Here is a 13172-nt window from a genome sequence, read left to right on the forward strand (position 1 = left end):
TCAAATTGGTGGAGAAAGACCTGTTTGGGGAACATTTAATGATCAATGGGTTTCTTGTAAGTTACACCAGTTGGATTTTGCATCGGGAGAATTTGTCGTCGCTTGTGCCACACAATGTAAATGTCGGGCAAATTGATTCAAATGATGGTGATGAAACTTATGAAATGCTATACAAAGGATTTAGACTTCCTCCACCAAGCTTTATTCACGAGGCAGCAAATTCTGGTATTAAACAAGGTCCAGATGAAAAAACCAAAAAAATCTTCAATTTATTGAAAGAGGCCAAAAAAGTGTCAGAAGTTTTCAATGCTCTCATTTATTGTTGGGTTATTGCACATCAAGTGCTTTAGTGGATGGAGTGACAAGTCTTTCACGATGTTGCTCAAGCTTTCAAAGGATTCGTTCCCAAAGGGTGACACTTTGCCAAAGTCTTTTTATGCAACTAGGAAACTCTTTTGGGACTTGGGCCTCGATTATCATAAGGTACGTGCATGGCCAATAAATTGTTCACTATATTGGAAGGAAACAATTAGTATGGATAATTGCATAGTGTGTCATATGCCTAGATACAAACAGTTTGAGGGGGAGGAGAATGACGTTAATAAGAAGCAACAAAGAATTCCACAAAAGATTATTACATACTTTTCTTTGATTCCAAGGCTTTAAAGATTTTTTATGTCATCCAAAACATTTTCTTTAATAAGATGGCATGTAGAGGGCCGAATTGATGACAGTAAAATGAGATATCCCGCTGACTTTCGTATCTGGAAATTTTTTGATAATTTGTATCCTGTAGACGTCCCCGAACGCCCCAGGGAGGAACGAGCTCCCCCATTCCGTTCGATATTGGGCTCACTACAGCTCAGGACTCTCAAATTGTCACGGTTCTAAATCTGAACCAAAGAGTCCAAATTCGGCAAATCGTTTTGAGAAAATAGATTTTTAGAAAAGAAGTGCCAAACATGGACTGCTTTGCCAAATACAGAGTCGCCACCTAAATGTTTTATTTTGGGGAAATTTAGGAAACCCAGACTCGTTTGCCTAAGGCCACGTGTCCGTCATCACCAAAGTTGCCTCGGCTCGGGAACTTGGGTACGATTGGGGAATGTCATTTCGTGAGCACTCCCGCTCGCCCGATCAAAGATCGGCCTCTACTAACCATGATATCTATTTTTGAAAACATTATGTGTTCTTATTCCGGTTATTAGCCTAGATTGCTATGTGATGCGCACAGCATACAAGTATAGACTGGATCGCCTGAATTGGAACAAAACATTTCCTGTTTGTTTTTGAAAGATGGTTTGCTACTCGCAAGTAGGCTTCAAATGTAGATTTTGCCACCCTCAGGTGGGCTTAAGAAAAAATGGTTTTGCCACTATCTAGTGGGCTTAAAACTCACAGTTGATGATTTGTCCCAATCCAAATGACCCAACCTTCACCCACAGGCATTCAGGCAGTTATATCACATAAGCATATAGCCTCATGGTAAGCATGCTATTCATGGCAGTCACTCACACGCATGCAAGGATGCTAAAGCATAAAACTTACCGAGTACTCCAAGCCAAAACAGAAGCTAATTAGAAATTCATGCATGATCCTAATTATACAGAAATGCCTAATGCAACACATGCAAAAGTGCAACTATAGCAAGCTCGGCTATTCTAGACATGGCATATGAAATGCTACAGCTAACATGTATTCAACTTGGAATTGAAAATACAATGCAGTTAGTATGATGCGCCGAGCCCGGTGCATGCAAAACAGATGAATGAATGCAAACATGCTATCATGCTGTATGCTAATTGAAACATGCCCTAATCTAACCATCATAAGCAGGTAAATAAAAGAGAGAAAGACGTGGGGTTAGAAGACATGCATCACACACACGCACACTTATTACAGTTGTGCCCTCGCACGGAGGGTCCGAATAAATAGTATAGTCCAAATAATACAGTCCAAATAATACAGTCAAAATATATACAAATTCATAATTAATTTACAAATTAACTAAGAAAAATAATAAACTGGCATGCAAGCCAGGGACTGCCTTGACTCTTCTTCAGATGATGGATGATGCATGTCTGGGCTGCCTTGTGCGGAAATCCACTAGGATGCCCCAATTAGCCTCTGTTTTACAATTATTCTTGGAAAGCGCGCCAAGCTCTGGAAGGTTGCTGATTCTTAATTTGCTGCAACAGAGAGCAGGAAAGGGGCATAGCAATATATTTTCACAAATGTATGCATGCCTCGATCCTCGTGCCACCAATCACGCATATCGATGCATGATGGCCGAGGAGTCGATTTGCATGACTCAATGTGGAATGAATGCACATGAGAACTCAACTAAAACCTAACTCCATCATAGATAATCCGGAGTGTCGGTGACTGGGGAATTGAGACACGTTCCGTCACTCGGAGTACGAAACGTCCCTTGTTTCCCGTGCTCGGGCTAACCCCTATCCCAAGCACAATGCAATATGCATGACATGCATGAATGCAACTAATATACAACCTAGCATGCACAATGCTATGAAATGGCATACACGATGCATGAGATAACATTGCATACACAATGCGCTAACATACAACCTAGCATACGCAATGCTATGAAATGAAATGGCATACACAATGCACAATGGAATTACACCAACATGAGTGGACCTCAGCCACACTCACATAAGAGGCCATCAGATGAAAATGAGACAACTCGGAATGCGTGCACACATACACGCAAACCGAGGACCGATCCTAAGGCACAAAATGCCACTTTAACAAGACATGGAAAAGCATGGAATATGGCATACTAGCATGCAAATTTCAGCGCTAAAATATGACCCAAAACAGTCCCGAATCATGACAATATAGCACCCGATGCATGAAATGGTCCCGAAATGCAAGATTAAGCACATGAAATGACTTGTAGCTACATCAAGCATGCATTATTTGTACATGAAGTATGAAGACAGATTAAAGGCAGCCCCAAAACAAGCATATTTACAGTTTTAAGTAAGGACAAACAGCAAACACAAATAGGGCTAAACCGATACGCAAAAATGGCCCTAAATGTGAGATAAAGAAGCAAGTCACAGCTTCTGGCCCCAAAAAGATGAGGGCCCTTCTACAATGTTGAAGAGGGGCCAAAAATATGACCTTTTCCATTTGGTGGCCAGCCCCAAAATAGTGTACAAGAATGCTCAAAATGCTATGCAAAATAAGGCCAAAAAGAGAGTTATAACACAAAGTATAAAAAGGATGCCTCAAACAATGAAATACCCTTAATGAAACATGAAGAGGGGGTCAAAATAAGGTCATTTTTAGTTCGGAACAGAGCCAAAAACAGAAGCATAAGAGGCTAACAAATCATGCAAAAATGGAGCCAAAAGAGAGATATAAAGGTAAGTAGCAAATGGAAGCCACAAACAGTGATGAGCCCTTCAACAATGTTGAATAAAGGATCAAAATAAGCAACTTTATAGTTTATGACATGCCTCAAAACAGTCTACACGTAGGCCAAAAATACTACACAAGGAATAGGCATACAAGAGGGGTAATGAAGCAAGTGCAACAAGGAGGCCTCAAACAGTGAGAGACCCTTAAAAAAACATGAAAAAAGGCTCAAAATAAGCTTAGTTCCAGTTAGGGTCGGAGCCCAAAACAGCAAGCAAGTATGGCTAAGAAAGCATGCAAAATATGGATAAAAAAAAGGGGGAAATGGAGCTTACCCTTGTAGACCAATCTTTTGGCAACTCTTGGCTTGAGTTTGGTGGCTCTTTAGCTTTGGAGAACAACCTCAAGCTTCTGGAATGAAGGATGGAAGGGTGGGGCTATGGGTTGGTGAAGAAATGGTGTAGGGTTTGAGGGTTTGGAGCTTGGAAGAGAGGGAGAGGAAGGTGTATGTATGCAAAGCTCTTAGGTAATTTTTCCAACCCCTAAACCAGAGCTGGGACGCTGGTTATATAGGCAAGAGAAGGAGGAAAAAGGGGGGAAAAAAATGAAGGGAAAACAATCATGTTTCCCCCCAAAAATGCACCCCCCTGGATACACAATCTGGGGGGAAACAGAATAAACAGCTGTAAGGAACAGGGTGCAAGGATCATGACCGGCCAACTATCTAGGATTTAGGTGGCCGGCCGGCTACCTCCCATGGCCGGTCGGCCAAGGGTCAAAAGGTTCAATGAGAATTAGTGGCCGGCCATATCAAAAAGGTAGCCTCTGATGTGTGCACAACACAACCAAGTGGTTAAAAACTGGAGACAATGAGCCAGGAGAGAGAACAACCCACTTTTCAAAGGGGTTCAAAAGGTTCAACAACAATTACTGGCCGGCCACCAAATATTGGTGGCCTCCCAGATGCGTACATCACAAATATGGGGTTTAGGGTGCAAGAAAATGGTCCAAGGATGGTCAACATTGGCTTTAAAGTGAGAAAAATCGGGCGACGGAGGGCGATGAAGGGATAAAGTTGGCTGATAGAACAATTACTGGCCTCCCACCCTTCTACGGCCTTCTTACCGATGAAACAGAGGTCCCTGCAAAAAAATGAACCAAAACCGATGCAAAATGAAGGTTCGGGGGCCGAAACGCGCAGCTCCAGGCCCCGAAAACTGGCTGTTAGGCACCGGGAGTGGTGTTCGACCATGAAGTTGGTTTCTCGAGCCGCAGTGTCCCTCAAAAGGGAGCAAATAAGACGTATGCCGAAAACCGGAGCAAACGGAGATGGTTAAGCGGTCCCGAACTGAGGCACACGGCCAACGGCTCCGAAAAATCGGAAACCGGACTCCAAACGGGTGAAATGGCCTACGACCACGAAACGTAGCCTACGGCCACTGAGAGATGGTTTACGAGACCTCTCCCTCCCTTCGGGAAGAGAAACAGAGAAAATCGAGCCTGGTTCGCAAACCGAGGCAAAGCATGAAAGAGTCCGGAGGTCCGGAGGTAAGGCTCGCGGCCAAGACTCGGAAACCTCTGAACAGGCACGATATGTAACATCACCAAGCGCTCAATCGGTGACGTCTGAGTCTTAAGGTCGGTCAAAAATGGGGTGTCTACAGTTGCCCCTCTTTGACAGAACTCGAAAGTCATAAGTGACGGGAGTGAATGTCAAAGCCTAGAGACGACCCATTTTTGACAAGGCCGAAGACTTAGACAAACAGGCGTGATAAACAGAGATGTGCCCGCAGGCATGCCCGCAGGCAGGGGCAAAATGCAACCGAAAATGCAAGAAGCCGAAGGTAACTTAATGATCATGCAAATGTAGCAAGCTGTAATGAAGCACATATTCACAATAGATGCAACAATTTTAAGCAAGAATACAAGGTGAAAGCTCCAAATGAGTAGTTGCACAATTGCACTGCATTTTTGTCTTTAGATTCTTTACGAACAAATGTTTGAGACAATACTTAACCCTTTCGATTTATGTGTTTGAGTTTTGAAATCTATGAAGAACTAGGAGCGTTTATTATTTGTGTGACTTCACATTTTGGAACATCTGAATACCCTATTTTTAAATTTTGTTTATTAGATGGATTCAACTCAAATATATATATATATATATATATATATATATAGAGAGAGAGAGAGAGAGAGAGAGAGAGAGGCTTTTATTTAGGAAAGTAGACCTTGCAATCAATTATCATGTGTGAGAGGTGGGATGTTTCTGTTACTGACAGATATAGGTCATGGCTTGGTTGTTTGCTATGTTTGGATTCTGCATTTGAGGGAAAGGGAAATGAAAATGGAATTACTTGAACACACTATTTTTTATAGGTGACTAATGAGGGGAAAAAAAAATAAAAAATAAAAACTAAAAACTTGACAAGCTATTCAATTTTTTTTAATTTTTTTTTTAATTTTCCTAACCCAACCAAAAACAAGAAAAAATTTAGCCTTTACTTAATTTTCTTTTCCCCCCACATTACAAGATCCAAACAGTCTTGCAATATTTCTATAGTGTATTTTGAGTATTTTGGTTAGTTGTGCATTTGATTGTTTAAATGAATATAACCAGTTTATCTGATATTTCTCTCTTACTGTTTCTTACCAGGAGTACGATAACTCGTGACAAAGTTACAAGGGTTGGTGGAGCTTGAGGTTCGGGCAGCAATATTCTTTTTATTTTCTTTTTGATGATTGTATATTCATGAATTTTTACAATCACAACTAGTTGATGCATGTTTGGTTGATGCAACAAACCACTAATTCATAACTACTTTTTAATATGATACGGGACAGGTCATGATATGGTTCTAAAACTAGTTCTTATTTTTGTTGTTTTTTTCTTCTCATTTGATCTTTACTATTATTCAAGTTGAATGAGAATCAGTAATGTTCTTGTTTGTTTGCTTTTTATATGGAATAGATTTGGTATACTTTTATTGTAATTGTTTGTTTGTTTTTTATATGGAATAGATTTGGTATGCTTTTAATGTAATTGTCACAGTTTAAATTTAAACAAGCAAAGAAATAAATTATCACAATTTCAAATTTTGAAAAAAATCTACAACGGCTTTTTTAAACACCATTAAAAATGTCGGCATGACGTCACATCTTACCGTTGAAGGTATTTTGAATTGGAAGACAATAGGAAATTAACGGCATTTTAATAAACGTCATTACAAATGAATAATAATACTGTTGTAGGGTTTTGAATTAGAAGAATTAACGACATTTATGAAAACGCCATGTAAAGGTCTATAGCTATGCTGACGTCACTAGTGACATCATGGTGGTGTGAAGTAGGACATTTTGCAAAACGCCGCCTATGGTAATATAGCGACATTTCTAAAGCGTCATAAAGTTATAGCGACGGCGCACATTCGGTGTTTGGTGCTAAATGTCACAAAAGGATTTGATGGCGTTTTGGGACCTATAGCAGCGTTTTTCAAACGTCGCTAAATCTTCCATTTCCAACAGTATATTTTGCATGATATTATAAACTATGCTAAGTACTTAAACTACGTTTGTATTACTAAAGTAGGCAGAAATATAGTCCACCCAGCACATGAACTGGCAAATTCTGTAACTATTTCCAAGTAGCAATATTAATATTATGTGGCTGTTTCGTTCTCAAAAAAAAAAAAAAAAAAAAAAAAAGCAGATTATTAAAGATGCTCAAAGTCTTTTTTTTTTTTTTTGGTGAACTAGAACTAATAATAGCACTGGACAACCCAAAGTTAGAGAGATATCACTGGACAGCCCAGTTCCACATTTTATTGCTACCACATAGCCCCTTTTTCATGGTCCAATTTGATCATCTTCTAAGTCTATATCTGTAGATTATCATTAGAAATAAAAAATTAAATTAATTAGATAATTTCATTACATTTGTTTCAAAGAGATGGATGCCTTAATTTATGTCCATTTCTTTCAAAATGAAATATGATAAAATTGAGTGAGTAGAACCACCAAATCAATTTAATTTTTTTGATGAATAAACTAAATACCGGATAGGATAAAAATTAAAATAAAAAAAATCAGTTGTGATTATTAAAACTACGGACTTGATATGCAGAAGATCACTTTCCAAACTTGTATAGCAACAAAACAAGGTCTATCCGTTTCATAAGAGTGTTTGGCAATAATTGCCTAGCTTGAATTGTACTGAAATTTGTCAAAGCCTAACTTACAGCCCAAACTTGTCTGCCTGAGTCCAACTTGAGCATTAGTGTGAATTTCCTGAATTGTTTGAATTACCCAAATTTTTTGTAAATTGAGTTTTTTTTTTATTATTATTTTTTTTATCAGCTTGGCTAATTATTTGTTAAAGTTAAACCTTATTAACATTTTTTTGGGATTAAAATTATTAATATTATCAAAATAAATAATTTATATGATGAGAGTGACAAATAGGGAACTGATAAAAATCGAGATGCTACAATAATTTCTGTCATTTTCACGTAAGAAAGGAATATATATATATATATATTTTATGTTGTGCTTATTTGTGTATATGATATATATATTGAATATGATCTATCATGCTAACTTAATTTAATATCATTTAACGACTAATAATTTATATATATATATATTTAATATTTGTCATATTATATATGTATAATTTGGATTTTGGATTGCTTTATATCTTTGCTCAGTCATACCCAAATTTAATTTGAATTTATGAATTTCTAATAAAGTAACATTGAATTCAAAAATATTTTGTCATAATTCTACAAAATTCGGGTTGAGCTTGATTTTTTCAAATTGAATCCATCCAAGTTACTTGTCTCTGGGTTTGTTTGTTTGGATGAATTGGATAAAAGGGAATTGCAATCTACCGGATTGTTAGTCTTGAGATACATTATCCCCGGACCATTTGGTTGGACTTGATTTGTATCCTGTGTTTGTTTAGTCATGGGATTAGATGCCTAGATAAGACTATTCTATTGAATCTTATTTTTGTTTAATAATGAGATTAGATGTTTGAATTAGACTATTCTATTGAATCGGATGTATATCTTATTTTATTTAATTTTTTTACTAGAACTTTTAAAAAATTAAATAAATAGAACATCAATAAAAATTATATAAATTTATTTTAATTTTTAGTTGAGATTTTTTAATTTTATTTTAATTTGAACTTTTAAATTAACTAAAACTATATAAATTTTATTTTTATTTTAATTTGATTTTAGTTGTGATTTTAATTTTATTTCAATAAGTTCAGGATAATTTCAATACTGAGCTTATCTTGAGTTTTCTGTCCTACACCTCCTGGGAAAGAGTTATCTCACATATGGGGGAGACTATTAAACCGGTGTAAAATTTCTAAACCAAATAATCGACTATTCTACCTATTAGATTGTGCGTACTATTCCATACTTTTATCCCTCCAACCAAACATCTTGAAAAAAAATTATGATAATTCGCCATCTCCAATTTTCTTATTGAGCAAAAAAACTAATGACCATGTGTTTTAGAATATGTGAAAGTAAGAAATCACATATATGAAATTGTTTATAATGTGCTATTGACCAAATTTATACTAACATTTGTTATGTGTATGACTTTCTTACCCCAATGTATTTTTAATAAGAAATGGAAAATTATAATAAGAAATAAAACACTGAATATTATCATCTACTAGGGACCATTATGAATGTGAATTCTGACCTTTTAGGGTAGATTGCTTAGTAGTCATGGACGGTAGGAACTAAGGGGCTGTTTGTTGCAGCTTGTAGAAGCTAAATACTTAGGAATCTGTGTTAGATTATGTGATATAATGTTTGTTTAGCTTATTAGGCATAATTAACTTAAATAAGTTTAAAAAAAAAAACTATACCAATTAAGGCTTAAATTAAAAATGAAAAACTTTATTTCAAAGCAAATTGTCATTTTATCTATTTTTTTACGTAGAACTTTACATTAGAATGTGGTGTTTGGAAAGATAATTGGGTTAAAATAGTCTATTAAATGACAAAATAGACTAAAATAACTAATAAAATAAAATGTCACATCTAACTCATAATTATTTTACTTTTTCTTTCATAGTCATTAAATTAACTAAAAAAAAAAAATTAACTAATTTTCTAAATATAACTTTTTTAATTAAATTAAAATAATTAAAAAATTAAATAACTGATTAAATTAGTTAACTTTTTAAATGAGGCCAATATCATTTTGATAATTAAAAACATCTCAATCTTTTTATTTTAAAATTATAAGTTCAAAACCCAATTTATTATGTACAATTTTTCCGTGTACAATTTTTTTTGTCTGTATATTCCTACTCTATTTTAACACGTGTTAATACGTGGCCTAATTTATTTTGCGATTGGACTTCCCTTTAGTTCATGTTGTCTCGGCTCGGCGCGTGTGGTGGGTCGCGTTTTGAAAAGTAAAATATTTATCTTGTCAATCTATATATATATATATATTATTTATATAAAAATAAATTAATTTAATAATCGTAATATATTTATTTTATCATATTTATTATTAAAAAATTAAACAAAAAATATATTTTAAAAAATAGCTCATCTATTTTTTTTTTGTGATATAAATAAATAAAAATAGTAAGTTATGATTATTAAATTAACATAATTTTTTTTGTAGATGATTTATACAATGGACACAATAAAATAAATGGTTCGAATTATCAAAATAAAATTTGTGATGACTCTTGTGGGTTTGGGCAACACTCTCCAGTGGAGACTTTGATTGGAGAGGAACATGTCCTTTATTTTGAATAAGAAAATGATATATAATCTTATTTTTTAGACGTAATGATGTGTAAATAAGATAAATAATTAATAGTTATAAGATATAAGAAAGAGGAAAAGTTATTTTAAATATTCTAATTAATTTGTATAGAATTTCAAATTCAAATCCAAATTTTGAGTTAGAATAACAATAATACCTTTTTAAATATCATCTCAATCACATTTAAAATGAATCTTTCTCATACTTATTTATTTATTTGAGCACATGTATACGCAAATAGCATTATTGTGTGAACCGAGACTGCTGGAATAATATGCAAAAGGACCACATTTTTGAATGACTTATAAAACTCGATACTTTATATCCAAAACTCTACCTCACATGGTGCTTTCATGGTGTTTGGGTCAGTTTATTCCCACCTTGACTAATTTTAGAATTTACGTAAAGCGTTCCTTCCACTTAAATCAGACAAATCACGAATAGAACCCGCAAGCATAGTCTCACAGAGCATATTTACTCCTAATAAAAATTGAACTTGAGATCTATAGAAAGCACATCTTTAAGCCCCAAGTTACACTTACTAAGCTAACCCTGGGTTCTTTCATTGCCCTTCTTACACTATATAAACAGAGTAAAGCTTCCTCATATCTTGTGCTCAAAAAACATAATTTCACAAACATGGCCTTAACTTCAATATTCGAATCATCCAACGGTGAGCAGAGATGGATTAACAAAGTTAGCAAAATCCTCCAACACCATGAAGTGATGGTCCAAATCGACCTCCCAGTTTCCATCTTTCGAGTCCCAGCCACCATTTCTACATTCAAGCCCAAGGCCTACGTGCCTCAACTCATCGGCTTGGGTCCCTACCATCATTTTCACTCTGAGCTTTATGAGATGGAGAAGTACAAGCTTGTTGCAGCAACCCGACATCAAAGCTAGTTTAAAAGCCTCGAACTCAAACAACTTGTTAATCAGCTCATCGAGCATGAACACAGAGTTCGTCCTTGTTACCATATGTACTTGGACATTGAAGGCGAAACACTAGCATGGATTATGGCCATTGATGGCCTATTTTTGCTTGACTTTCTTCACAATTATCATATCCACATGAAAGAAAATTCGGTGTCTTCATCTGCAACAACAGCTCACTTTGGAAGGAAGCTAGCTCATGGCACTGTGCTCGGCGACATAATGATGCTTGAAAATCAAATCCCAATCTTTCTTTTGAGAGAGATTGTGTCAATCCAATGCTTATTGCATGATGTAGAAGACAATTTGTTGCCTTCTATGTTGATGGGTTTTTGTAAATCTCTCTCTCCAATCAAACTCGTCAAAGAGGACCTCCCTCTGTCTCAAGTCGCGAAGCATGCACATTTGTTGGACCTTTTGTACCACTTGATCGTGCCCAAAAAGAACTGTTCTGAACACAATCCAGGCAATGGATTTGGCAAATTAGGATCTTCGAGCTTTGATACTACAGAGCCGAGCTTTGATTCAAGTAAGTCTTATCAAGTTTTTGATAAGCTTTGGAACTTGTTATGCAGTCTACATGTTGGGTTAATAAATAAAATCACAAAGCCTATTCAGAACTTATTGGGTGTGTCTTCAAAGATTATTAGTAATGTATTAGGGGTGTCCATTTTAATGTCGAAAAAGAAAGAAGACATAAAACCTGAAGAAGAAGTTTCTAGTGATGTCAAGAAAAGTCCTAACGTAGAGGAGATCATGATTCCTTCAGTATCAATGCTTCGCTTTGCTAGGGTGGAATTTTGTCCCACTATAGATGACATTTCAACTATTCAATTCGACGCATACGCTAAGAAATTTTACCTCCCTGTCATCACTCTGAACATGAACTCGGAGGTAGTAATGAGAAACTTGGTGGCATACGAGTCTTCAACTACCTCCGAGTCACTTGTTTTCACATGATATACAGAGCTGATGAATGGAACCATAGCTACTGTTGAGGATGCAAAGCTACTTAGAGAAAATAAAATCATCGTAAACAGTTTGAAAAGTGATGCTGATGTTGCGGAACTCTTCAATGGGATGAGCAAGTCAGTGAGACTCACAAATGTGCCCTATATTGATAAGGCCATTGAAGATGTGAACAAGTGCTTCAACAATACGCAGCAGATTAGGATATATAGGTAGATGAATAATTTCGTGTACGGTTCATGGCAGATTCTAACAATCATAGCAGTGGTTTTGCTCATGTTGCTGATGGTTTTACAGTCATTTTGCTCGGTTTATAGCTGTCCTCGTATGTTCCACACCTTTAGTAGTTCAACTTCAGGTTAGGGTGATATATATTATGGTTTTAATTAGGATCTATTGATATTAGTGATACAGTCACATATCAAATAGTATTGGTTATAAAAAAAATACCGGTATCGATCGACATTTAAAACCATGATATATATAGTCTTCATGATTTTTTTATTTTATTTTATTTTTTTTTGTGGTTTGATATTTGTTAAATTTTCTAATATGTTCTTGTACGGGGAGCAAATATTCCGGCGAGCCCATACTCCTTTCTTCCAAGCTCCCTGTCTGTCCGATCGACCTGCGAACACAACGGTGGTGAGCTACCCGGCAGTGTGTGGCCGGAAAACCCCTCCGACGTCAAGTTAGCACACATTCAGGAATAGAGAGAGAGAGAGAGTTGAATGTCTAAGTGTATCTCACCAAATGATCATCTGCCTCAGCATGGGGGGCGCAAACACGCTTATATAACTTTTGCGTCCCAAATCTACTCCCATTAGTCTCTCGACACGTGGTGCTGCTATTCCATCTGTCAGCACAAATCCAGCAATCATCACCTAACCAAACTGTCAGGATATTTTGGTGGAGCCCAGCAAACCGACATAATCACCTCGGCCTCACCCAGCCGTGTTGTGCTGCATGCCCGAATGCTCACTAGCCGAGCTCCATACCGACCGAGCTCAGCTGCATTCCGGCAGAGCAGAGCTCAAAATAGGTCATGCGGGTAAAACAAAGGCCTTCCT

The 13172-nt window shown here is 36.3% G+C and overlaps 1 protein-coding gene across 1 annotated transcript; it reads left to right on the plus strand.

Moving 5' to 3' along the window:
* Positions 1–11178: 11178 nt before the first annotated feature.
* On the plus strand, positions 11179–12093 carry LOC145791801 (putative UPF0481 protein At3g02645). The gene has a single exon (XM_082872245.1). The coding sequence runs from the start codon at positions 11179–11181 to the stop codon at positions 12091–12093; it is 915 nt and encodes a 304-aa protein (XP_082728371.1).
* The last annotated feature ends 1079 nt before the right edge of the window (positions 12094–13172 follow it).

The sequence above is a fragment of the Camellia sinensis genome, chromosome 5 (assembly GCF_055761805.1).
Source record: "Camellia sinensis isolate YWXY chromosome 5, ASM5576180v1, whole genome shotgun sequence".
Taxonomy (NCBI): domain Eukaryota; kingdom Viridiplantae; phylum Streptophyta; class Magnoliopsida; order Ericales; family Theaceae; genus Camellia; species Camellia sinensis.

Excerpts from the sequence above, each read along its gene's own strand:
- LOC145791801 (XM_082872245.1), top strand. The coding sequence starts at position 11,179 with ATGTACTTGGACATTGAAGGCGAAACACTAGCATGGATTATGGCCATT.